Source organism: Crotalus tigris, unplaced genomic scaffold (genome assembly GCF_016545835.1).
Source record: "Crotalus tigris isolate CLP2741 ecotype Arizona unplaced genomic scaffold, ASM1654583v1 scf7180000024427.8105951120:4207309, whole genome shotgun sequence".
Classification (NCBI taxonomy): domain Eukaryota; kingdom Metazoa; phylum Chordata; class Lepidosauria; order Squamata; family Viperidae; genus Crotalus; species Crotalus tigris.
The window spans coordinates 2,453,142-2,477,974 of record NW_024100595.1 but is presented as its reverse complement, the minus strand read 5'-3'; the positions used below and the strand labels follow the sequence as shown (position 1 = coordinate 2,477,974).

The 24,833-nt window shown below is 45.6% G+C and overlaps 1 protein-coding gene across 3 annotated transcripts; it reads right to left on the bottom strand.

Moving 5' to 3' along the window:
• Positions 1 to 2,017: 2,017 nt before the first annotated feature.
• On the bottom strand, positions 2,018 to 14,552 carry PHKG2 (phosphorylase kinase catalytic subunit gamma 2). 3 transcript variants are annotated; one of them, XM_039330421.1, is made up of 11 exons: positions 12,760 to 12,903; positions 12,441 to 12,503; positions 9,594 to 9,729; positions 9,278 to 9,453; positions 7,148 to 7,202; positions 6,831 to 6,896; positions 6,526 to 6,689; positions 6,192 to 6,282; positions 5,565 to 5,718; positions 4,601 to 4,723; positions 2,018 to 2,876 (listed from the first exon to the last, which is right to left on the bottom strand). In XM_039330421.1, exons 3-11 carry the CDS (start codon positions 9,686 to 9,688, stop codon positions 2,592 to 2,594), a joined length of 1,209 nt encoding a protein of 402 aa, XP_039186355.1. In that variant the 5' UTR covers positions 9,689 to 9,729; positions 12,441 to 12,503; positions 12,760 to 12,903; the 3' UTR covers positions 2,018 to 2,591. The 3 variants fall into 3 exon arrangements, with proteins under 3 accessions (XP_039186355.1, XP_039186357.1, XP_039186356.1); XM_039330423.1 differs by lacking the exons at positions 12,441 to 12,503; positions 12,760 to 12,903 and adding an exon at positions 14,504 to 14,552; XM_039330422.1 differs by lacking the exon at positions 12,441 to 12,503 and having other exon boundaries at positions 12,760 to 12,884.
• Positions 14,553 to 24,833: the final 10,281 nt, after the last annotated feature.

Here is a 24,833-nt window from a genome sequence, read left to right as displayed (position 1 = left end):
CTTTGCTTGTTGGAAGCCAGCTGAGGTTACAAAGGGTGATCCCGTGATCCCAGGATGCTGCACCCGTCAGAAATACACGCCATTTGGCAAGCGTCTGAATTCTGATCGTGTAACTATGAGCATGCTGCAGTGGTCGTTAAGTGTGAAAAACAGTAAGTCATTTTTTTCAGCGCCGTTGCAACTTTGGAATGAACTGCCAAAGAACAGGCTTTATTGAAACCAAATTAATTGAGTCATTCCAATATGATTGGTTCCCATATTTAATTAGAGAAAAAAAAAACCTAGAGCAGTGATGGCGAACCTTTTAGAGCAGTAGTTCTCAACCTGTGGGTTGGGACCCCATTTGGGGTCGAACGACCATTTCACGGGGGTCGCCAAACAACGCAGTCCGCCATTTTTTCCCTCCTTTTCCTTAGCGGTGCTACTCCCTTTTATTCTATTGGCTTTTGAAAGCCAATAGAATAGACTCTCTTGAATAGAGTCTAATTCTATTGGCTTTCAAAAGCCAATAGGAATTGTCCAGGCTGTCTCTGCCCTGCTGAGCCCGCCAAAAGTCCCATTCTGCAAACGGTGCTGCACCAGTTGAGTAGTCCTCGACTTACGACCGGTTGAGTAGTCCTCAACTTACGACCGGTTGGGGGTCGCGACATTAAAAAGGTTGAGAACCACTGTTTTAGAGACTGAGTGCCCAAACTGCAACCCAAAACCCACTTATTTATTACCGGGTGCCAGGTAGGCATGGCCCACTGGGTAGGCGTGGCTACGGTGGTCATGGCAGACTGGGTGGGTGTGGCCAAGGTGGGCGTGGTCACCTCGATGTTGCTCATGGGGAGGGACGCCTGTGGAGTCCAGGCAGGGTTGGGGGAGATCCAGGGGGTCTCTGGCAGGTGGGGCGGTGGGCAGGAGGCTCGTCTTGCCGGGTGAGGCGAGGCGGGGGTGTGCCATTGTCGCAGGGCAAGGTGAGGCAGGGGCCATGGCGGCTGCTGCCTTACACCATCGCCCCCCGCACACAGAGGCCAGTGAGCGCATGGGGGCCGACAGTGTCCGTCAGCAGCCACAGCCTGCCGGCCCCTTGACCGGCGCACTCTGGGGCTCTGCAGCCTGCCGCCAGCAGTTCAGAGAAGCCACCTCGGAGTTGGATGGCTGGCCGACAGCTGAGGAGGCGATGCGGTGGGTTGTGCCCAGGAAAAGGATGGATGTGAGGCCAGGAGGGATGGGACAGGGGAGGGAAACCAGCCATGCTGGGATGGATCCAGCCATGTGGGACCTCAGCCAGTTAATGGACTGCTGGTTGAAGAGGACGGTTGCCACCTCCGGGGCATGGCACGCGTGCCCACAGAGAGGGCTCTGTGTGCCGCCTCTGGCACGCGTGCCATAAGTTCGCCACCACTGTCCTAGAGTCAGTTTGGTGTAGTGGTGTAAAATGCTGGATTAGAAAGGATCAGGTCTTGAATTCTAATCTCCTTTCAGCCACGAAAGCTGGCTGGGTGACTTTTGGGTGTCACACACTCTTAACCCAATCCCACAATGTGGTTCTTGTGAAGAAAACAGGAAGTGAGAGCGTTATCTGTACGCTACCTTGCATTGCACAAGATAGACGGGATATAAATATGTTCAGATTTTCAAGTTTCTGGGGAGCTTGGTGCCTTATAGGCTGAGCACTCTTGGCCAACATAATGCAGCCTGGCTGAGCAAAAAGAAATATTTCTTTCACTAGATTCTGCCTGGAATCTGGCTGTGCCATCTAGACGCCAAAGGATTTGGTATGGTTGTTTTTGGCAAACTTCCCCTCGTCCTATCCCAGTTCCACCCACTCTGTCATTGTGTGCCTAAGCATTTTCCCTGGGATATGCCAAATTCGAGATGCATCGTTCCCTCTCCTTTGGGCAGTGCTTGAGAATTTCTTGGGGCAGAACACAATGGGGTTAAATGAGTGTGTCTGGCAGGACCCCTGTTTCAGCAGGAAATTGTTATGAATTCCCGTTCCAAGTCTTGCAATGAAAGGGAAGCCCAAGTCCGAAGAGAGCTGAGGTCTCATTTCAACTTTTATTATAATCTGGACAATCGTAAGGTGGGGGAAGCAATTCAGCAGGAAGGTCACGTCCACTACCTGACTGCAGCAAAAAGGACAGATGCAAAACCTGATTCCACAACTGATCTCCAGTACTGACCAAATCCAGAGACATGGACTGTTCCTTCAGCCGAAGGGACTGCACTGACAGATGAGACCCCCTGAACAGTCCTTACAGTGCAAAGGGCTATGTCGGGCTCCGGGTCTTGCAGCAGAAGCATGTTGCTCTCCCCAGCCCCTCCCTTTGGACCAACACCATTGGTGTGATGTTAGCCCTACCCAGGTCCTTCCTGGTATAATCAGAGAAACTTGTCCCATCAGTCCAAAATTCAAGGTTCCCCAAATTCCAGCTCCCTAGAACGTCAGTCTCTTCCATGCACGAGGAACCCAAAGGACGACTCTAACCATTGGCTGTCCACCCCTAATGGGGCAAGGATAAGGTTCAGTTCTGTGTACACCCCCTGCCCCTCAGCATCCAGGGATCACCCGTGCTGTTTCACGGGGACTAGAAGGCTTTTCTCTAGTTGAGAGGATCTTCCACCGCTGACGACGGGGCCTCCTCTCCTTCTGTGCCTAACAAGACCAACTGGATGGCCTTTGGCACGTTTTCAAAGAGGGCAGCCCGGTTCTGTTGCTCGCCCTTCTTGACCCAGTGCCCGTAGATTCGGAAGGCACAAGCGTCGATCAGCTTGCGCACTCCCTTGAGGGCATAGGGGTCGCACAGCAGCAGCTCCTTTGTGACCGGGCGCACCCGCCGATAGCTGGAGTAGATGCGGATGGAAGCCCGTACCGTCCACGCAATGACCTGCCGGGGCAAAAAAAAAAAGAAAGACATCACACCAGGCCACAAGGCGAAGAGCAGAAGGCAAGGAGGCTCGTAAGTAAGCATTATCTTAGGCCTCTCCTCCCACAGGGTCACAAAAGAGGAAGTGGGACAGGCCATCGATCCACCGAGGGCAGCACTGACGGTGCCGACTAGCAGTACACGTAGTCCTCAACGTAAAACAGTTCATTGAGTGACCGTCTGAAATTACAACATCACTGGAAAAAAAGGGACTTGTGATTGTTTTTTCACACTTATGACCGCTGCAGCATCCCCACGGTCATGGGATCAAAATTTGGACGCCTGGCAACTGGTTCATATTTATGACGGTTGCAGCGTCCCGGCATCATGTGGTGATCACCTTTTGCGATCTCTTGACAAGCAAAGTCAAGGGGGAAGCCAGATTCACTTAACAACCCCGGGTCACTCGCTTAACAACTTCAGGGATTCGCTGAACAAGAAACCTGGTAAGAAACGTTGTAAGAATGGGGCAAAATTCAACAACTGTGTCACCTAGCAACAGAAATTTGGGGCTCAACTGTGGTCGTACGTTGGAGACTACTTGTAGTGCTTCAGGGTATTCGTAGAGCAGGGATGTCAAACTCAATTTCATTGAGGGCTGCATCAGCATTGCGGTTGCCCTCAGGGGGTGCAGGGGTGTGTGGCCAGGGTGAGTGCGGCCTACTGGGTGGGTGCAGCCTACTGGGTGGGCGTGGATGCAGTGGGTGTGGCCTACTGGGCATGGCCAGCTCTACATCGTTCGCGTCAAGGGTGCCTGTGGGGGCCTGGGCAGGAGTGAGACAGATCTGAGGGTCTCTGGCAGAAGGGGGTAGGACCAGGGCAAGCGCCAAGGCATGGTCCATTTCTTCATTCTTCACAAAGGGTGAACACCTCCCCAGCATGCACCCAGGGGGTGGGGCCGGCACGGCAGGGGCTTGTCCCTCGCTGTTTCCAGACGGCCTTGTGGAGTTAAGACTGAATGCGCTTCAGCATAGATGATGACCACAAAATTGTACATTGGCTCCCGGCCGGCCTGGGCCAGGACCAAGGCAGTGGGGGCCATCCCCTCACTGTTTCCAGGATGGCTTCACGGGCCAGATGAAACCACTTTGCGGGCCGCGTCCGGCTCCCGGGCCATGTCTGTCGTACAGGCTTCACTCTTCTGCAGTGATTCTCAGCAAGTTGAAGACGTGTGGACTTCAAGTCCCACAATCCCCCACCCAGCATACATAGATCTTCAACCCTGCTAAGGTTGAGAAACGCTGCTTTAGAGAGACATCAAGCTTCAGGCCTGGAACCTTTTGCATCCAAAGCATGTACTTTTAACATTTAAAAAACCACCAAAATAAGGCCTAGAATAAAATTGTAACTAAAACCTATACACCAGTGTTCCTCAACCTTCACAACTTTAAGATTTGTGGATTTCAACTCCCACCATACTCCAGCCACCGAACTCTGAGGAAAAAAAAAAAAAACCCTCATGAAGTGAACCATTTTGAAACTGTCTCCTACGCCCAGAAATGTTAGAAGCAGGCATCCTTTCGACCCAACCGTTTTATTTTGAGCCTCAGAACATCTGTTTTGCAGTTAAGACAGTATATATACACTGACACGTACCCTTTGGAGAATGAAGAATGGAGTAAAAATGACTTAAATGAATAAATATTTTTTATGTATTTGTAATTAAATAAGAATATGCCACTTACCCTGAATTTATGGAAGGGGCTGAAATGTCGCTGCTCCTTTCCGTAGCGCTGGAAAAAGGGGTGCTGCAATGCCTGCTCAGCACTCAACCTTTCGACAGGATCTACCTTCAGCAGTCGGGAGATCTGCCAAAAAAAAAGGGGGGGGGGAGTTCCCCAAGAAGCGTTCTGTGAACAAAGGCCTGCTAATGGATTCTGATATGGAAAGGGAGGAATTGAGACACAATGTGACGATTTAAACGTATATTTATATGATTTTTTCCCCCTCCCTGTTCTGTATGTCAGGCTAGGCAGGCCAGCCTGAGCTACAAAAAAACCCCACAGATAGTCCTTGACTTATGACTTATGAGGATCATGAGTCATGACAGTCATAAAGTGGGTCACCACATAACTGGACCCAGTTTTATGGCATTTTTGCAGCAGTCCTAAAGTGACCGCTATGGTCATAAAGCAAAACCCAGTTCACTATGACCGTTTTTTGCCAAAAACTAGAAGTAAAAACTTCCAACACTGGAAGTTTTTAAGAAGAGACTGGACAGCCATTTGTCCAAAATGGTATAGGGTTTCCTGCCTGGGCAGGGGGTTGGACTAGATGACCTCCAAGGTCCCTTCCAACGTTGTTGTTATTATTAAGTTATTATTAAATACTGGTTTTCAGCAAAAACGTTGAAACGCACAGTCATGTGACCATGGGACAATGCAAGTGGCCGTAAATGTGGCTGGTTACCAAGTGCCTGAATGCAGTCACATGACCATGGGAGGTGGGGGTGGCTAGGCTCTAAATACCTTTGGGGGTCTGTCATAACTTCAAATGGTCACTAAGTGACCAATCACAAGCCGAGGATTACCCTGTAGAGTTTGGGATGGCAAGGTCCCCTCCAGTTTAACTAGCTCCAGCCGGGAGGAGCTGCAGCCTTTTCATTTCTCTCCCTTACCACACGTGACCAGGAAGCTGCTGCCTTCTTACCAAATCCTTGACTGTGTCGGATCGGTCATCCCACTCTGGAGAACCAAACTGATACTGGCCTTCCATGATCATCCGAAGCATCAACATCTGTTTGCGGTGCCAGAAAGGGGGAGAGCCAGCCAGGAGGGTGAAAAAGATGACGCCACAGGCCCAGCTGCAGGGAGGGAGGAGGTCAACAGTAGAGAATATTTGCAGCACAGGGTGGAACCGTGGAGTCCTTGGCGCTCTCTGAGCTTAGTTGTTTCCTTGCAGACGTTTCCTTACCCAACTAATCATCAATACAATCAAGCAGTAAACAGTATCCTAATCAAGGAACCATCAAGGACACTCCCAACAACACTGACAGGGCAAGCCACTTGTATATAAACAACAGGCTCCCTCCCTTCTAGCACTGATGACGTTACCTAGTTGGGCAATGAAACGTCTGCAAGAAAACAACCAAGTTCAGAGAGTACCAAGGACCCCAAAAGAGATTATTTTCCAATGCCCCACCCCACCTTGTCTGGCAGGAGGGGACAACTGTAGGCCAGGATATCTGGCGCTCAGCAGGTTCAGGAAAGTTCCCTGACCCCCCCCCCCCGACCCCTTTCTGCAGAAGCCCCACTCCATTCCCTAATTATAACTTACAGGTCCACCTCCTTCCCGTAACCAGGATGAGTCTCATCCATGGAACATTTCAGTATCTCTGGTGCCAGATAGCCTGGGGTACCGCATAACTCTGCAGGGAACAGTCACAGACTCAGAGAACGTCAGAGAAATGCAAATTGGGAGAACTTTTCAGAACGAGAAAAGTGGATGCATAGCTTACGAAAAGACGCCATAGAAACAATGAGCTGAGCTTTCCTGCCCACCTCGTGGCTTAACAGGGGGGCTGCTCCATGGGGCAGGGCAAATGGAAAGGCCCGCCTTCGCTGTCTCCACCGCTCCAAAGATGGGCCACCAGATGGGACCCCCGCCTCACCTCGCAGTTTCTCCCCTGGCTCCAAATGGCAGGAGAAGCCAAAATCGGAGAGTTTGATGCTAAGATCATCGTTCATGAGGATGTTCTCCGGTTTGAGGTCTCGATGGATGATGCTATTCTCATGAAGGTAGCTCACGGCCTCTAGGAGGGCTCGCATGACGCATCTGAAAAATGGCAGAGGGAGGCCCAGTTGTTGCGAGGACCAGGCCTTGGGGCCCTCCACAAAACAGCGAGGAGGGCTCATTAAGTTATGTGGTAAGAACTTTCCACTACTCTAGGGCCAGCAGAAGACCTTCGGTTTTTACCTGGTCTCCTTTTCACTGAGGGTTACCTTCTCTGTAAGGTAGTCAAAAAGTTCACCTCGCCTCATCCTGCAGGAAAAACATAAATTAGAGACTAGGAGCAGAATCAGATTACTTCTGCTATGCTGTCTTTCTCGTATTTATTTAGCGTATGGCTCTCTTTTTCATAATTACAATTTAATATAGGATTATACTGGCGTCTTTTAAGATTTGTGTACTTCAACTCCCAGAATTCCCCAGCCACCATATCATTTTATTTCACAGAGTGAATCAACCCCTTGATTCCCCCTCACCACCATTTTCAAAGGTTTGTTACTTACAAATCAAAGACTAGGAACATGAAGGTGGATGTCTCGTAGGAATCTATAAGAGTAACTGGAGAAAAAAAAGAAGAATTGTCCCTTATATCGTAATTGCTTCAGTATTTATAAAATGGCACTTGTGTCTAATGGCAGAATACAAATGTGGAGCCCTCAATTAATGACCCACAAGCCCAGAATTTTGGTTGCAAGTCACTGAGGCCATTAAGGGGGTAACCACGTGACTTGATTTGATGTTATGACTGCTTACATAATCTCTTTACAAGTCACTGTGGGCATCAAGCAAATCACATGGTCATTAAGGGAATCCATTCTCCCAAATAGGTGGTTTTTACTGGAAACCAACAAAAATGCTAGAAAAGGCAAAAAAAAAAAAAAAAAGATACTCCAAATGGTGGTCACGTGACTGGGATGCTGCAACTGGTCATAAATGCAGATTGTCAAGGGCCCAAAATGCAATCACAGGACCGAAACGGGTTGGCACAGCAGCTTCCCCAAGACCAACCTTTCCTTTTGATTAGTGCCAATCATTTTATTTCTTTAACTGATAAATTTATACCCATATTTTCCCATCCAACAGTGCTCGGTTAATAAAAATATATAAGGCAGCAACAACTTTTTCAAAAGAAAGCTGTATAAATAGAACCCATGAATCGACCTCTTAGAACCACCACGATCTCTTTGTAGGATGCTACCCGTGATTACACCAACAATTTAAGGAGTCAGCAGAATCCGTTGATACAATGCAGAACTGTGCAGGAGCAGACCGCTCAATAATTGTGATTTTAGAAACAGCAAGGAACAAGCACAAAGATTAGCAATGAGTTATTTCAGTGTTTCCCAAACTTGACAATTTTAAGGCATGTGGACTTCAACTCTCAGAATTCCACAGCCAGCGTTGCTGGCTGTGGAATTCTGGGAGTTGAAGTCCTCATGCCTTAAAATTGTCAAGTTTGGGAAACACTGAGTTATTTGAAGGGGGGAGTTTTTTGTTTTACTTATTTTTCTCCCAGCCTTTATTAATCAAGTCATGATTAATCAGAAGAGAGGGGAAGCCTCACCCAGGCAGACTGACATCAGCAAAAATGGAACGGACAGGGAAGAATCAAAAAAGGGCATTCACTGACAGACCCAGTTTGATCCAATGGTTGAAGCACCAGACTAGAAACCAGGAGATTGTGAGTTCTGGTTCCGCCTTTGGTATGAAAACTGGCTGGGTGACTTTGAGCCAATCATTAGGAGACTGTGAGTTCTAATCCCGCCTTAGACATGAAAGCTGGTTGGGTAATTTTGGACCAATTACCAGGCGAATGAGCTCTAGTCCCATCTTAGGTACGAAAATTGGTTGGGTGACTTTTGGCCAGTCATTCTCTCTCTGCCCTGCATACTGCACAGGATTGTTGTTGTGGGGGAAAATAGGAGGAGGGAGGAGTATAGGCAGTCCTCGACTTATGACCACAACTGAGCCCAAAATTCACGTTGCTAAGTGGAGATATTTAAGTGTATTTTTGTCTCATTTTACGACCTTTCTTGCCACAGTTTTTAAATGAATCATTGCAGTTGTTAAGTTAGTAACATGGTTGTTAAGTGGCTTCCCCACTGACTTTGCTGGTCAGAAGGTCGCAAAAAGTGATCACATGACCACGGGACACTGCAACCGCCATAAATATGACTGTTGTCAAGCCTCTGAATTTTGATCACATGACCGCGGGGAGGCTACAGCAGTCGTAAGTGTGAAAAATGGTCATACGTCACTTTTTTCAGGGCCGTTGTAACTTTGATCGGTCACTAAACAAACTGTTGCAAGTCAAGGACTACCTGTATTATGTACGTTCACTACCTTTCATTATCTCTAAAGCAGGGGTCCCCAACTCCCAGTCTGTGGACTGGTACCGGGCCACAGCATGCCAGCAACCGGTCCGCACAAACAAGCAAAGCCCCGTCTGTGGGATGCAAGCAGCACACAAAACCACGCACCCTCCGGTCCGTGGAAAAAACTCTCTCCACCGAACCGGTCCCTGGTGCCCAAAAGGTTGGGGGCCTCTGCTCTAAAATAATAAAGGTGGGATAAAAATCAAATAAATAAATTTGCCGTAGAAAGAGATGCTAAGAGATGGGACAGCCACTCACTGATGAAAGGGTGACCGGAGACCTGGCGCAGGATGGCAATTTCTTTGCTGGTGGACAAGCGAACTTCTTCCAGCTGCTGGGGGGTCATGCGCTCCGGGGTTACCTCAATAATTTTTACTGCATACTCCTGGCCCGTCTGCTTGTGTATACATCGCCGGACCACACTGCTTACGCCTCTGAGAATGGGATGAGAATGTTACAGAAGAATCAAGTTTCGAGAAACACTAATGTCCCAGGCAGGAAAAATAAATAGAAGATGTTTCCATCCTTCCGAGCCATTCCATTGCGTCACGTCCCTTCTCCCTTCTAGCCTCACCTGCCAATAATATCCTTGGGGTCGTATTTCTGGTAGAATTCCTTGGCACCAGCCCAGTCTGGAAGCTCGTCATCCAGGCCCACGTCTCGCGTCATTTTACTGCAGGGCTGGTAAACTGCAAGTACCGGCTCAGCTTCTGAAATGCACAAAGAGGCAAAAGGAGACCTGTGTCAAAGCGTTGGATGCTCTCTGGACTCAGCTGCTCCCTGATCTGCATGCACACGTCCAAGAGGAGACCTAGACGGGGAAATCAACCTACGTGGGGGCAGCCTCGGGCCGAGACATTCCAATCCACACATGGCTTTCGTGGTGGACGTCATGGAAGAGACAAAGGAAAAGGACTTAAATTGGACCGAGGGGGACTAATCCCCTCTCTGAAAATTTCATTCAGTGGCAGGATGGATTTCAAGACACACTGTAGCCATCAAGATGCTCTCCCCTACAGTCAAATGGAGCTATAGTTCCTCCTTTGGATTTATGAACAAATAAAAATATAAATCAATCAACATTTTGCAACCTTGTGCTACAATGAGGTAGATTCCCCATTCCTGTGAGCAAATCAGGGCAAAATAAAAAGCCTGATGCATCCCACCCACCCACCCACCCCCCAGAGAGCAAAACTGCCACAAAGATTTGACACACAATCCATATACAGTATAGGAAATAATGGGATTAGAGGCATGACCGAGCAAAGATAATCCCTTTAGAATATTCCACATATACATCAGCCTCTACAATTCCGCATTTTGCCCACAGTCACACCTTCTTCCTATGCCTGCTTTTCCATCCCGATGGAATCCTTTACTTCTAAACCTCGAAGACTCATTTCAGAGCCTCGTTTTAGCCTTATCACAATCTTATAATCTGAATCCAGATCTCCCTTCAATAAGGGTGTAAAACTTGCAGATGTTTCCCTATAATATAAATGTCATAAATTTCAACTGAAATGGGTTATTTTTTTCAAGTAAAGAAGCATAAGCCTGACAGTATATCCAGTGAGGGATCCTTGGTGTTCTCTGAGCTTACAGATGTTTCATTACCCAAACTAGGTAACATCATCGCTGATTATGTTATGTAGTTTGGGCAATGAAGCGTCTGCAAGAAAACAATCAAGTTCAGAGACCACCAAGAACCCTTCATTTCAACCCTGAGCTACAAATATTCTCCTTTATTGGTATTTTAATAGCATGGTAAATCAATTGGCACTGAGAACATTCCACTTACTAGGCTAGCTTTCTCATCGTCGTGCCCTCTGGGGTGTTAGACAATAACTGTAACTGTCAGAATTCAAATATCCATTTTTCACACTTGCTAAGAAATCTATGAATTGTAGTCCAAGATTTCCAAATAATACCAGGAAAAAGGGGAGTTATCCCAAGGCATTCATTGGTTGTGTTGCTGAATCTATAGGCCGAAATTCTCCACAATTTAGTATTAAAAGGGCATTAGAAGGGCATCTCCCATCTCTAAGCGCTACTTACGGGTTTGATAAGAAATGATAGCAAGAACGGGAAGAATTAGCACAAGAAAATTTTACTTATTCTTGGTTCCAATATAGGCAACTACTAGATAGATGGAAGATGGATTGTAAGGTGGGTTTTCTTAGAGAAGATGAAAATCTTATTAAGCAACTTAAGGATCAAAGACAAACCCACATTAAGAGAATTTATGGGGTTTTAGTTGAATTGGACTCAGAAACGGAACTAATTAAAGATTGTATGATTAGATGGGCGCAGAACTTTGGTGAGCCAGTTTCATTGGACACCTGGGAAACTATTTGGGTGAGAAATGTCAAATTTACTCAAGCACAGAATCTAAGGGAGAATTTTTATAAAATGTTTTATAGATGGCACCTTGATCCACAAAAAATGTCTTACATGTACCCTGACGTGCAACCTAAATGTTGGAGATGTGGTTATAAGGAGGCTTCCTATTATCATATTTGGTGGTCATGTAGAGAGATAAAAGCATTTTGGATCAAAATATGGTGGAATATCCAGAGAATTTTTAGAAGGAGGGTAAAATTTACTCCGCAATTATTTTTGTTAGGTATTGTTACAGATTGTGATACAAAGGAGGTTGTATTGATGTTAAACTTGATCACAGCCGCGAGGCTGTTAGTTGGACAATATTGGAAGAAGGAATCTTTGCCTACATTGCAGGAATGGTTTTTTAAAGTAGCTTATCTGGCAGAAATGGCAAAGATTTCGGCTTTCTTAAAGCAACAAACGCAAGAGAAGTTTTTTGCTATCTGGGACAAATGGATAAAATTTATACAATTTAGATTGGGTATACAAAAATACTATATAGTTTTTTCATAAGTTTTATTTTTATATATATTATAGATATCTCTTTTATATATATAAATATAAAGTTTTTAATTTAATTTTTATTTTTTTTTTTTATTTATTTTTTTTTATTATTTCTTAAGCCTATATTCTGCTCTGGGAAGCTCAGGGGGGGGGAAGGGAGGGTTTTTGGGAGGGGTGTGGGGTGGGGGGTTTTTTTTTATATGTATTGTTTAATTTTTTTTTCTTTTGTATATGTTGTTTTTTGTTCTGTATTGTTTTTGTTTTTTTTGTAAAATTTATAAAACTTTTAATAAAAAAAAAAAAAAAAAAGAAAAAAAGAAATGATAGCAAGAAACCTGCTTTTAGGGTCTAGATTCGGTACATAAAGGTACGTCAAAGTATATAAAATCCACAGGATTTTATCTAGAGTATGGCATCGTTTCTATTTTATCTATGCCTTATCACAGACACACAAAACACACACAGATTTGGAGATCTGCCACTTTTTGCAGCACTTGGACCTTGCTTTCTAAGCATATCTATATTACTGGCCTACCTTCCAAGGTTGATGCAAAAATTACTTAGAAATCAGATATCACGCGTGAAGCCATCGGAGCACCTAAGACATAACACAGAAAGCGCTGATTATGCTACAAAACGGGCAGAGGCTGCTCTGCGGCGAAAGCTTCCTCCTCCACCCCAGATTCGCTCAGGCACGACAGAAATGCACTCTGCATGTTCTCAGAAACTAGAGGTTTACATTTCAGGACCGTGGCCTAGCACCGGCAATAGATTCCGGGGTTGAGTGGTTCTGGGTCCCACGATGCCACCAACCATTACCCGCCTATCTTAGCTTATAAGCGCGGTCCGCTCACCTCCTCTTTCTCTCGCCTCTGCGGGGGGACTCCCGTTAGGTAATCGACTCCCGCGCTTCCCGCACGAAAGGGCGCCCCGAGATCCTCACCCGGCGGTGCCTCCGCTTCAATTGACTGAATGACCCCCCCCCCCAACGATAGCCGGCGACTCCCGGGCCCCGCCCCTTCGATCTGATTGGTTCGCGCTCCTTCAATGCTCCGGGGAGTGACCAGAGCGACCAAAGGGATCCGTCCAGACCGGCGAGAACAGCGCCCAGTGGCCAGGCGAACAGAGACGGGAGGGAGGCGGGCTGTCGAAAGGCAGAAGCGAATCAAATAAAGAAGAAGAGGAAAAAGAAGAAACAGAAGAACGGGGATTAAAAGAGGAAGCGCCGTTTCCTACCCGCCACAGGAGAAAGCTCAGCCAATCAGAACGGAAGGTTGCAAGTGTCAGGAGGATGAACCAATCGTCTGCTGGATTTGGATAAGGGAGCGAGAGGAGAGCGGCTTGGTAAACAAACTTTGGATAAAATTAGCCAATCACGAAAGGGAAGGGGCGGGTGCTTGTGCGAAAAGGTTATTCTAGGTTTCACAATCGCCAAAGGAAAGGTCGAGAGGCGGTGGCGGGCGAATTTTCTCACGCCTTTCTTCAAGGCTTGGTCACGTGATCAACACAGGGCAGTGTTACTACACAAACACGCACACATACACAGAAAAGGTACACATCCCGCCCTAGCCGGACCCTCCGCCCGCAGTGCACGAACTTCACAACCTTCTGAAGTAGATTAGGATGGGCAGCTCAAGGTCATGCCCGCTTGTCACGGATCAGCAGCGATCTAAATCTGGGCTTCCTGCTTGATCTGGCCGACTTTCCTCCACCTTATGCTATGCAACTGTGCTGGAGCGGCCCTTGCGTGTTGTTCGGGAATTACGGGAGTTGCAGTCCTAACACATCTAGAGGGCATCAAGGCTGGGGAAGAGCGCTCTAACCACTACACCTCAGTGCAACCTGACTCCTTAGGAAAGCTATGTTGCTATTTTTAATCGTTTTTCATCCAAAAGAGGCTTCTGCTTTCCCGGTTTATCTGTACAACAACCCTCTGAGGTGGACCAGGACTAAGAGAATGAGTGGTCTGAGGTCACTTGAGGGGCTTTATAGATGGGGCAGGATTTGAAGCCAACTTTCCCTCCCCCCCCAACACAAGCTTTGATTCTGCCTTGATCTTTAGGCTGCCATCTGTGCCCAACCTTGCCATCTGTGATATCCACAAGAGGTTAAGAAAAAAAAAGTGCCAAAATAATTCCTGATTAAGATACGGAGCTTTCTGCCCCCTCCTTCAAAGGCAAACTACTTTTGGTACTGTGGGAAGAATCCAGAGAAATAAATATTTTGGGAAATATTAAAAAGGCAGAATATATTTCCCCAAAGGATCTTAAAGGCAGATCCCCCCCCCCCCAAGTCTCTCTGCTCCAAACAGAAACCAGGTCTGCAGAAATGCAGATGTGATAATCTTGTCAGAAAGATTAGAGCCAGGAAACTGGGATTAGAAAAAGATCCCTAGAATCAACAATCCCTCACAACAGTCATCAGCCAGATTCCCAGGGAAGCAGGATATGACCTTTGGGACATAATAGGATTAACCCACTACCATCAGAATATCAGAAAGGCACACTCAGATTCAAGTCAAAGTACATGACACAAGAAATACAAAGCCTCAAACAGGAAGACCTCCAAACAAAAGCCCAAGAAGGTATAAAAACTCACCACTCCCAACCACACGTGGTCAGTTTTTCCCAGAGCCATCTTTCTGTCTGGCTCTCTTCAATAAACCACAACCTTCTTTCTAAAGCAGTCTCCATTTTGTTTATTCCCAGCTTGGACTGGACCTCGGTGAAGATTTTTTTTTTCAACAGTACAAAGGGAGGGTTTCCTTGTGCTCAGATCAGATGGTTTGGATTGAAGCTAATTATAATTTCATGCCACAATAATTCAAGTCATCTGTGTGCCAGATAATTTGACTTCCTCTTTCCAAACTCAACCACTTTCACTGTCAGGGGATTTCTATAATAGGTATATATATATATATATATATATATATATATATATATATATATATATTTCCACCAGGAAAGAACATTTCATGAAACAGAAATACAAATATTTCAGTCAAGTATAGGTGCTTCTGGGAATCCGCATCACATGGCAATCCTGGCTAGGAATGATGGGAAGGGTAGTCCAACATCTGGAATACATCAAATGGAGAAGAATGGTAACAGATGAAATCAGCTGGGCTTCTTAGGTTAAGGAGAACAAATCCTTCTACATTCTCTGTAGGAAAACAAACATGATGTCCACCATTTTTCCCCTTCATGAAGCCAACACAATGAAGGAAGTGCCATCACAAAAAACGCTTCAGTGCCAGCTGAAGAAACCACAGTAGTCAATATGGATTCTGAAAGTCCAAAGTCACCGATCGATGTGGCTCATCATTCTGCTTTAGATATGAGGTAAGACAGGAGGACTAGTAACATGGGGGTCAGAATAAGAAGGGAAACCCAGACAATGATACTCAGGCAAGACATAAGTCGAGACTTCCGAGCCCAGTGATATGCTGCATTCTGGGAATGGGCCTTTTGCTTCTCATTAGCCTAAAGATGCAAAAAAACAGCTTTGTTATTCACTCTGATGTAAAGTAAGGACACCAGAAAGCATTAGTTTTAAAGAAAAAAAATTCTTAGCCTAACTTTTCATACATTACCTGCTGAAATGCTTAATATAGGTCTCAGAATTCTTGCCTTCTCTTCCCTAGTTAATTGCCATGTTTGTAAAACACACTGAATCACAAATGGTCCATTCACACATCAGCTGAGCATGCTGGGTCAGAGCCTATGTTTAGTTTATGACTCCTTGTATCATCAGAATCAAAACATTGGATTCAATCAGGGAATTTTCACTCAGTTAACCATTGGTAACCATGTCACGCAGATGTCCTTGGCCTGTATTTCTGCATATTGATCCTAAATCTAGAGTCCAGATAAACACACAAAGCTCAATATGGCAAGGGCCTCCTTTTTTCTCAGGTAAGATATCAAAATATGAGGTTGAAGTTTCGTTCCTCAAGCTTGTGGGTTGGTTTCGTTACCAGGCTAGGTAACGTCTTCAGCAGCATTTAGGGCAGAGGTCCCCAACCTTCTGGGCACCAGGGACTGGTTCCATGGAGAGGGATTTTTCCACGGACCGGAGGGGGCATGGTTTTGTGTGCTGCCTGCATCCCGCAGATGGGGCTTTGCTTGTTTGTGCAGACTGGTTGCTGACATGCCACGGCCTGGTACTGGTCCATGGACTGGGGGTTGGGGACCCCCTATGTCAAATGAGGATCTTGTGATGGATCAGGTGTGAGTCATCAGAGAGAGGCTTGTGATGGGTCTTGTGATGTCAGGGTTGTTGGAGGGTGGTGACACCTGACCCCTCACAAGACCTTCACTTGACACACACCATACCTGAAGCCCTTATAAACAGAGGAGCGCTGACACACACACATAAGCCCTACACTCCACTGAAGATGTTACCTAGCCTGGTAACGAAACGTTCGGAAATCAACCCACAAGCTCAGAGAACGAACCTTCGCCCTCATCCTACACCCGAGCTACAGATATTCGCCACTATTGCAAACATCAAAATAGGTTCCCCTTATGTTTACAAGACCAGCTCTAAAGATTTGCATTCTACCCACTCCTTATCTTTAAAGTCAATGCCTCCAAGGCTTTTCATCTGCTCCCACCTGGCAAAGAGGCTGGTAGGGATTTTCCAACCACCTGAGCCCAGCCAAGACTTTCCTTTCCTGCAGGCATTGCAGAAGAGCAGTGTTGGTCTCAGGTGGGAAAAAAAAAAGCCTAGAAAGACTCAGGTAGCACCTTCTTCAACTCACAAAGTTGATTAAAAGGCCCAAGCTTTGGCAAGCTGCTCAAGTAAAACGGGCAGGTGACATGTCTTAAGCCAACTTGAATTGTGAGCGTGGGCAACGTGTTTGGGTGTTGTGATGCCAAGAAAATCCAGTTTTATCCAATTTGGAGTCATTTATCCAGGTTGGGGCTAGAGTAATGAAGGCTTTCAATGGGGGGTGAGCAAAGGAGGGGTAACTAGGTTGGTGACCCGGATGCAGGTTAAATATGAGACCCATTACGTATTTCATGCAAAAAAAAATTAACTTTTCATTAAAAATTTAAAATAAAATTATGTTTAAAGAAAATAACATTACAGGTCAAATGGAAACATAGAAACATAGAATCATAGGGCTGGAAGGGACCTTCTAGTGCAGGGGTAGGCAACCTTGGCTTTTTTATGACTCGTGGACTTCAACTCCCAGAATTCCTGAGCCAGCATGGCTGAGCTTGGAAACCTCTCCCTTTCCCCTCAGCATGGCTGGCTCAGGAATTCTGGGAGATGAAGTCCACAAGTCATAAAAGAGCCAAGGTTGCCTACCCCTGGTCTAGTGCAACCCTTATAACCTCCTGGATAAAAGGAGTCTTTTCTTGAAAACCTCCAGCAATGGAGCACCCGCAATTCCAGGAGGCCAGCCATTCCATTGATTATTGGTTCTCTGCTATCAGAAAATGTCTCCTTACTTCTAGGTTACTTGTTTCTCTCTTTGATAGGTTTCTTTGAGAAACACTGATTTATAACTTTCCCACAGTGTGAACTAATAAAAACAAGTCAACCTGACCTTCCAAGTACAATTGTACCTTCCAAGTACAATTTCCCTTCTTGTCATGGATGAACATAAAAAAATTAGCAAGATTGGAACTCCAGGGAGGCGTTAACAGATTGAATGGCCACTGAGCATTTGAGAGAACAAATATACCTGTCCCAGGATAACGTTGCAGGATCCGAACTGGGTCGGTCACCGTGACCTGAGGTTTTGTCTTCCGAGCTTTCGGACTCGTCCTGCAGCCCCAATTCTCAGGGAACTTCTTTCTAGACACACAACTAAGTTGCTGAAGAAAAGTCAAAAAGCAAAGAAGTTCCCTGAAGATTTGGCTCTAGCACGAGTCCAAAAGCTCGTAAGACAAAACCTCGGGTCCTGATTACTGACCCAGATTGGATAGTAGTAGTAGTAGTAGTAGTAGTAGTAGTAGTAGTAGTAGTAGTAGTAGTAGTAGTAGTACCAAAAGTGCCAGGAAAGAAAAGATGAGTTTTTTGGGGGCTGACCAAATTCTGACGTGATTGAACATTGAAGGGTGTAATAAGAAACTGGGTGGAATTTTCATATTTGGTGGACTTGTAGAAATGTAAAAGCTTTTTGGATTAAAATTTGGTGGATCATTCAGAATATTTTTAAAAGAAAGATAAAGTTTACGCCTCAATTATTTTTGTTGGGTATTGTAGATTTTGATGTTAAATAAACTAATTTGATGTTGAATTTAATAACTGCAGCAAGGCTGTTGGTAGGGCAATATTGGATAGAAGGATTGTTTACCTACTATAGAAGAATGGATGCTTAAAGTGTTAAATTTAGCAGAAATGGCTAAGATTTCTGCTTATTTGAAGGATTATTCATAAGAAAGATATATTTCAGTTTGGAGAAGATGGATATATTATATTCAGAATAAATATGGGACTAAAAAGTTCCATTTATTTTATGAATAAATTATTGAATATTGTTGTTGTTATTATTATTATTATTAATAGTTTAGTGTAGTGGAATTTTTATTATATTGTATTGTTTATAAATTGGGATTTTAATTTGATTATATGATAAAGTTTATTTGCAAATTGTTTATTCTGTGTTAAAAGCGAGTTAAAGTGCATTATATTTGTTTATTTACATAGTTGGTTAATGTTAGTTTGATTATGATTATTATATTTGTTACCCTGTATTCAGCTCTGGGAAGTGAGGGAGGGGGTGGGGGGGTAGGGGGTGGGTTTGGGGTATATTTTGTAATTTTTAAAAAACTTTTCAATAAAAAGAAAAAAAAGAAAGAAACTGGGTGGAAAGAGAATTGCTTTGAAGGAACCAAAGTCACTTAGGCCAGATGGGTGGTGTAGAAATTTAATAAATACTTAAATAAACTACATAGAGCAGTGATGGCGAACCTTTTAGAGACTGAGTGCCCAAACTGCAATCCAAAACCCACATATTTATTGCAAAGTGCCAGGGCCGCATCAGCATTGTGATGCCCTCGTGGGGGGGAGGGAGGCGCCTTTGAGTGCCGCCTCTGGCACACAAAAACCGGGGTCGCAAAAATGGGCCACCGTGCTGCAAGGCACAAAAACGGCCACCGCCACGCCGTGGGGTACAGATACAAGGCACTGCATCACGCAAGAATGGGGCAGGACTAGTGAGTATCATGCAGGCACTAGCCCCACCCCATTTGCAGTGTGAGGGTGCTCACGGCCCTGTGCGCACATGCACGCATGTAAAATGCTTCCCTCTCCCTTTTCTTCCAGTCCACCAATCGACAATGGTTGGTGACCTCTGCTCTACTACCTCTACTAGAGCTTGCCAGTTGGCCGCTTCGCCTCCTTTGTGCTGGGTGGGGCTTCTGCTCCAGGCAGCGGTGGTGGTCTGATGGACCTGCTGCTGGCAACGGTGGCGTGCGTGCCAACAGAGAGGGCTCTGAGTGCCACCTCTGGCATGCGTGCCATAGGTTCGCCACCACTGACATAGAGGAAGCAGCCAGATGAAGTAGCGTTTTGTCATGGGTTCCGCTTGTGAATTGCTAAAGGCAAGGCTGATTTTTGGTTTCCTCCTGCCTGAAGGAACACTTTAGCCGTTGTCTTCCTGCCGTAAAAAATGCAAGGCTGTTGGGCTCCATTGTGAACTCTTGTGAAATGACAATGTGGCTGGATGCACTCCCGTAACACCCCTGAAGTTGCATTATACGGGCAGGATCAGTTGCATTGTAGGGGCAGGATCAGTGGTGGCACAAATCTTTTACAGGGATTATAAACTTCCCTGTAGTTTTATAGGGAATCTTGTCCCCCACAACTGGTTCTGCTTGCTCCATTGATTAATTCTGAATAAGCCTTTAGCTATGTTAGGACAAAACCAAGAGTCTTAAAAATCCACTCGTTTCTTCTAGCATTAGCTTTTTACAGCCCATTTCATGACAGGACCTGGATATCTTCCTCAGAGGAATGTGGATCCATGCTTTTTTGAACCTTACAAGCCCATGGAATGTAACTGGGTAGAACACAACAGTTTTCCTTAGTTCTGAAATTTGATACTTTGGCAAAATATTGATCAAGCTCTGCTGCCTGAAGGTAGGATGGGAATTTTAATGAGCATCAGCTCTGGGATGGTTATTTTCCCCATCTGCTTGAGGAATATCTTCTCCCGCTGTTCAAAATCCCACTCCATTGTTCTCAGTTGTTGAGAATTCTACAAGCCATTCTAGGTACCTTGTGAAAATGTGGGTCTTCAGCTTTGGGAAATGGAATACAATTCACTCCTTTTTCTTTTGGGTACAATTAGGGCTACTAGATGAAGAAATTAGCTGTGTGATTAGCCATTAACCAGAGCAAGAAGCCCTTAAGAACAAAACCCCTTTTCTCTAGGTGCCACTAGAGACACACCATAGGTAATTTTTTTTGGTATTCTTTTCTCTGGTAATGATGGGAACCAGGGCAAAGGTGATGAGGAAAAGATTACGTTGGCCTAGATTCTAAATACATCCTTTTTGGATCAGTAGATAAATTTGGGAAGGAAAGATCATACTATTAGTTAATAAGAGAGAAGAAGGGTATGTATTTCTTTTCTTAATATCCAGGAATTATTTTCACCAAGAAAATTGGACTCAAGTGTCGTTCCCTTTCTCGTTCAGGGAACACAGAAAAGCAAACATTAATTTTATCACCACCTTCCCAGCCAGCTCCTTCCAAATGGGGTGTCACTCACCTTGACTGCATAAATCAGAGCCAGGACTCCAATGCACGAACAGCCACAGATGATACTAGCTATAGCCAGATTGCGTAATCTGCGCACGTTCAAAGCAGGGGGTTTGCCAGGGATGCCACTCTCCAAGGTGTCCGGGGCTACCATCCCTCTGCTCTCCCCTTCATTGTGGACCCCCATTTCTTCATCCATGACTAAAGGGCACACAGCCAAGTTGCTGAAGAAAAGTCAAAAAGGCCAGAGAGAAGCTCTCTCAGGATGGGCTCCAGCACGAGTCTCAAAACTCGGAAGACAAAACCTCGGGTCCCGGTCGACGACCCAGATGGGATCCTGCGTCATTATCCTGGGACACGTATATCTTCGCCTTTGTTTGTAAAAGTCAAAAAGCTAGTCTCTTGCTATCTCAGTGATTCACATTAACTATCAGGATACTAGGAGGCATCAGGGTACTAGTCCAAGGCTGTGAGTCTAATTTCAGAGGCCGAAAGTGTGAATGTCTTCATTTCATTTGGGAGACCCGATTTCCAACTCTTGTGTCTTGTTGTGGCATGAGGAAAATCCCATCCTCTTGGTGTCCAGTCTTCTTTGAGCCAAGCTCTTGCGTCTTGAGTCGAGTCTGGCTAAATTGTCATAAAAGATAAGGCAGAACGCCGCCTGACGGATACCTTTTTCACAAATGGAATGTACGAGCTCAAGATTACAGAGCTTTTTGACCTGGTCATTCATTCAGTTCTTGTGGTGAAGGTAGGGAAGAGAGGAACAGAAGAAAAAAAAACATCTTGAGAAAAGACTCACATCCGGCAGGATCCACACCTCATTCGATGTTTACTATTCCTCTGGTTTTCTCCAACTGTTATGTACTCACACGCCCACCAGTTTCGCCTATCTTGGGTTGGGTTCCTACTGCTTTCTCCATGAAGTCATTTTTGAATCATTCCAGTTGAGCTCGTGGCCTCTCCTCCCCCCTTTTCCCAGTCTGCCTTCTGGGTGCTACAGTTTTGATAGGAAATGATCCAGCTGGAAAGCTCTCTCAGGTTATGCAGAAAACTGAGTGAGAAAGACTTATATAGGCTGCCCTCAATTGCTGAAATTGATTGATGGAGCCCGACAGATAAGACAGGGAATATTCTGAGCAATACCTTCTAGGCAGGGTGTGACAATGAATAGGAAATCAGGTGATCTAAGGAACAGCAGCTGGTTTGCACAGCCAAGCTGGCTTACTAATCACAATAGCAGTGGTGCTTAAGCTTATATACCACTTCATAGTGCTTTATTTACAGCACTAAGTGGTTTACAGTCCACATATTGCCCAACAATTTGGGTTCTCGTTTTACCATCCCTGGAAGGAGGGGAAGCTTGAGCCGGTGAGGATCAAACTCCTGACAGTGAGCTGAATTAGCCCGCAATAATGCATTTCTAATCACTGCACCACAGTGGTTACAATGAAGTATTGCAGGCTAACTCTGCCCACAGCCTGGAGTTCGATCCTGAAGGGCCTCAAGGTTGACTGAATCTTTTATCCTTCCGAGGTTGGTAAAATGAGGATCCAGATTGTTGGGGGGGAGAGGGGGGTGCGCAATAGACTCACATTGTAAACTGCCCAGAGTGCTATCAAGCACTACGGAACGGTATGTAAGTGCTATTAACTGATGTCCCTTTGCTAGTTCTCATCTTTTTCAGTGTTTATCAAGGAAGTGTTCAATTTGCTTCAACTTACCTTACTGCAGATATGCTCAAATTTGAAGTTCAGGTTGAAGAACAGAGAGAACTGAGCCAGGATACTCTTTTTTTCTGGTTCCTGTTTAGCCTGGTATTTCTTTCTCCATGGACCGTGCCACCAGCATATTCAATTCCATTTAACAACCCCTTAACAGGGATCCTTATTTTCAGGCAAGGTCAATGAGATGAAACAGGAAAGTAGCTGCAGCTTAGAAAGAACTCCATCAAGTCCAGATCAGGACACACCTCAGCTGCAGCCGTGGGGGCATCACACCAGGCTTTGTCAAGTAATGCCTGCAGACTGAGGAACAGGTTTGCCTACATTCCTAAACCAGAACTGCAAAGCACCAAATATTTATTGCTTCCTTTTAGGGCCTATTACAAGTTTGGTTGCTATTGGTTAATTTGTTGCCTGGCACACCTGGTTGCTAATGCAAAGGAGTTCATTTTCTCCCTGTTCCTTCCTGTGTAGATCAATAGAAGAAGGGGACGACAGAGAATGAGGTGGCTGGATGGAGTCACTGAAGCAGCAGGCGTGAGCTTAAATGGATTCCAGAAGATTAGGTAGAGGACAGGAAGACCTGGAGGAACGTTGTCCATGGGATCGCGATGGGTCAGACACAACTTCGCAACACCCCTGCAACCACCATGGCCTTGATTCATACCTAAATATTTCCCATTTTGGTATACAGTAATGGGAACAGCAAATCTGCAGTGTTCAAATAATGGACTACATCTCCCATGATCACCACCCTCGGTCCTGCTAGGATCACAGAATCACAAGGATGGAAGCAGGCCCCTGCTCAGGATAAGGCTCACCAGAGCATCCTCTGAGAAATGACCGTCCAGGCTGTTTAAAAGAACTGAATAAAGAATTCACTTCTTGTGGCAACTTGTTCCACTAGGGCAGGGCTTTTCAACCAGTGGTATGAGTACCACTTGTGGTACATTGGCACCTGGCAGATGGTACGCAACCATCTTAGAAAAGTGGTAGCGGGGGAGGGGAATGGGCTGAACCGGTGGCAGCACCGCACAAGCCTGAGTGAGAGACATCTGGAGCTGCAGGGCTGTCAGGGCTCAGCAGAAGCGCCAGGATCAGTGCCACTTTCCAACTGATTGGTGCTTCTTCAGGGCTGTCAGGGCTCAGTGGAAGCGCCGGAATCAGTGCCAGGCTCCAGCTGGAGCTCGGTGCTGATCCTGGCGCTTCTGCTGAGCCCTGAAGAAGCATCAATCAGCTGGAAAGCAGCACTGATCCTGGCACTTCTGCTGAGCCCAGAAAAAACACCGATCAGCTGGAATGTTGCAGCATCTCCAGAGTCTTGTGATTTGCATTCAGATGCTTGGCAACTGATTCATATTTAGATGGTCACAGTGTCCCAGCAGACGGGGGGGGGGGAATAAAAACCAAACACTCACTCACCCCACCTCCGCTGCCAATCCTCAACAGAAATGCTTACAACAATGAAAACCTCGGACAGGAGGAAGAGCATCACCAGGTGGGCAGGCAGGTGTCTTGCTCGGCTGTGGCTTGGGGGGCACTTTTTTCAGTGCCACTGTAACTTCGAACAGTCACTAAGCAAACTGTTGTAAGACAGTACCTGTACTTTATCACTTTTTTCCTTTAGGGGGGGTCATCAAGTTTTTGACACCTTACTAGGTGACTGGTGGTACTCGGATATTGCTATATTTTAAAAGTGGTACAATGGGTGAAAAGGTTGAAAAGCCCTGCACTAGGGGACAGCTTGCGAGTTCCCAATATCTACCTTACTTCGCGTGATTTTAACTCGACTGGGTTCTGATCCTGCCTTATGGAGCAAGAGAGGAATTCTGTTCTTTCTCCTATGGGCCAATCCTTGAGAGGTCTCTCCCCGTGGTTGTCTCTTCTGTAGGCTAGACAGGCTTCCTGCCCGATTTAGCATTGATACCCTTTTACCCAAAAGGTGAATGTGTTTCATCCCAGTCAGGCATGCCAGCAGAGAGAAGCCAGTTGTTTTGGCTGAGTGTAGATGGGCAGAATTTTTCTTCTCTGAAACAGTTCCCTGCTTCCACACAAGAACCAAACCAGCGCAAGGAAGAACGTTTTACTTAAAAATAGCATCTTCCTGTGGACAATGTTTCTAAATAAATTATGTGGACAAAGGATGATGTGAATGTTCAATTACAACAAGCAGAAGAGTTGATTTTGCTTCTGGCTTTTCGGTCTCCCAGAATTATTTATTTAGTACATTTATATCCCATCACGATCTTTTACGTAGTCTTGGTAGCAGGAAATAAATGCACTAAATGTTAGGTTACAATGGAAATGCTGTCACGATACAAAATTATGAAATTGGATACAACATTCACAATCTTTCATTTCTATCCCCAAATACTACTTTATAAAGTTTGACTATTTCCTAATATAATTTGCTACCATTCTTAGCACAATCTTTCATTTTAAGCGGCAGATATGCTAAAATAATGGGTTTGGCTACCAAAGCC

Bases quoted from the DNA above. Each gene is read 5' to 3' on its own strand.
- PHKG2 (XM_039330423.1), bottom strand. From the start codon at position 9,688: ATGACGCGAGACGTGGGCCTGGATGACGAGCTTCCAGACTGGGCTGGT. The intron at 6,283-6,525 runs GTGAGGCGGGGG...TGTTCCCTGCAG, and splicing joins GCCAGGGGAGAAACTGCGAG to AGTTATGCGGTACCCCAGGC. The intron at 4,724-5,564 runs GTAAGAAGGCAG...TTTTTTTGGCAG, and splicing joins CCGACACAGTCAAGGATTTG to ATCTCCCGACTGCTGAAGGT.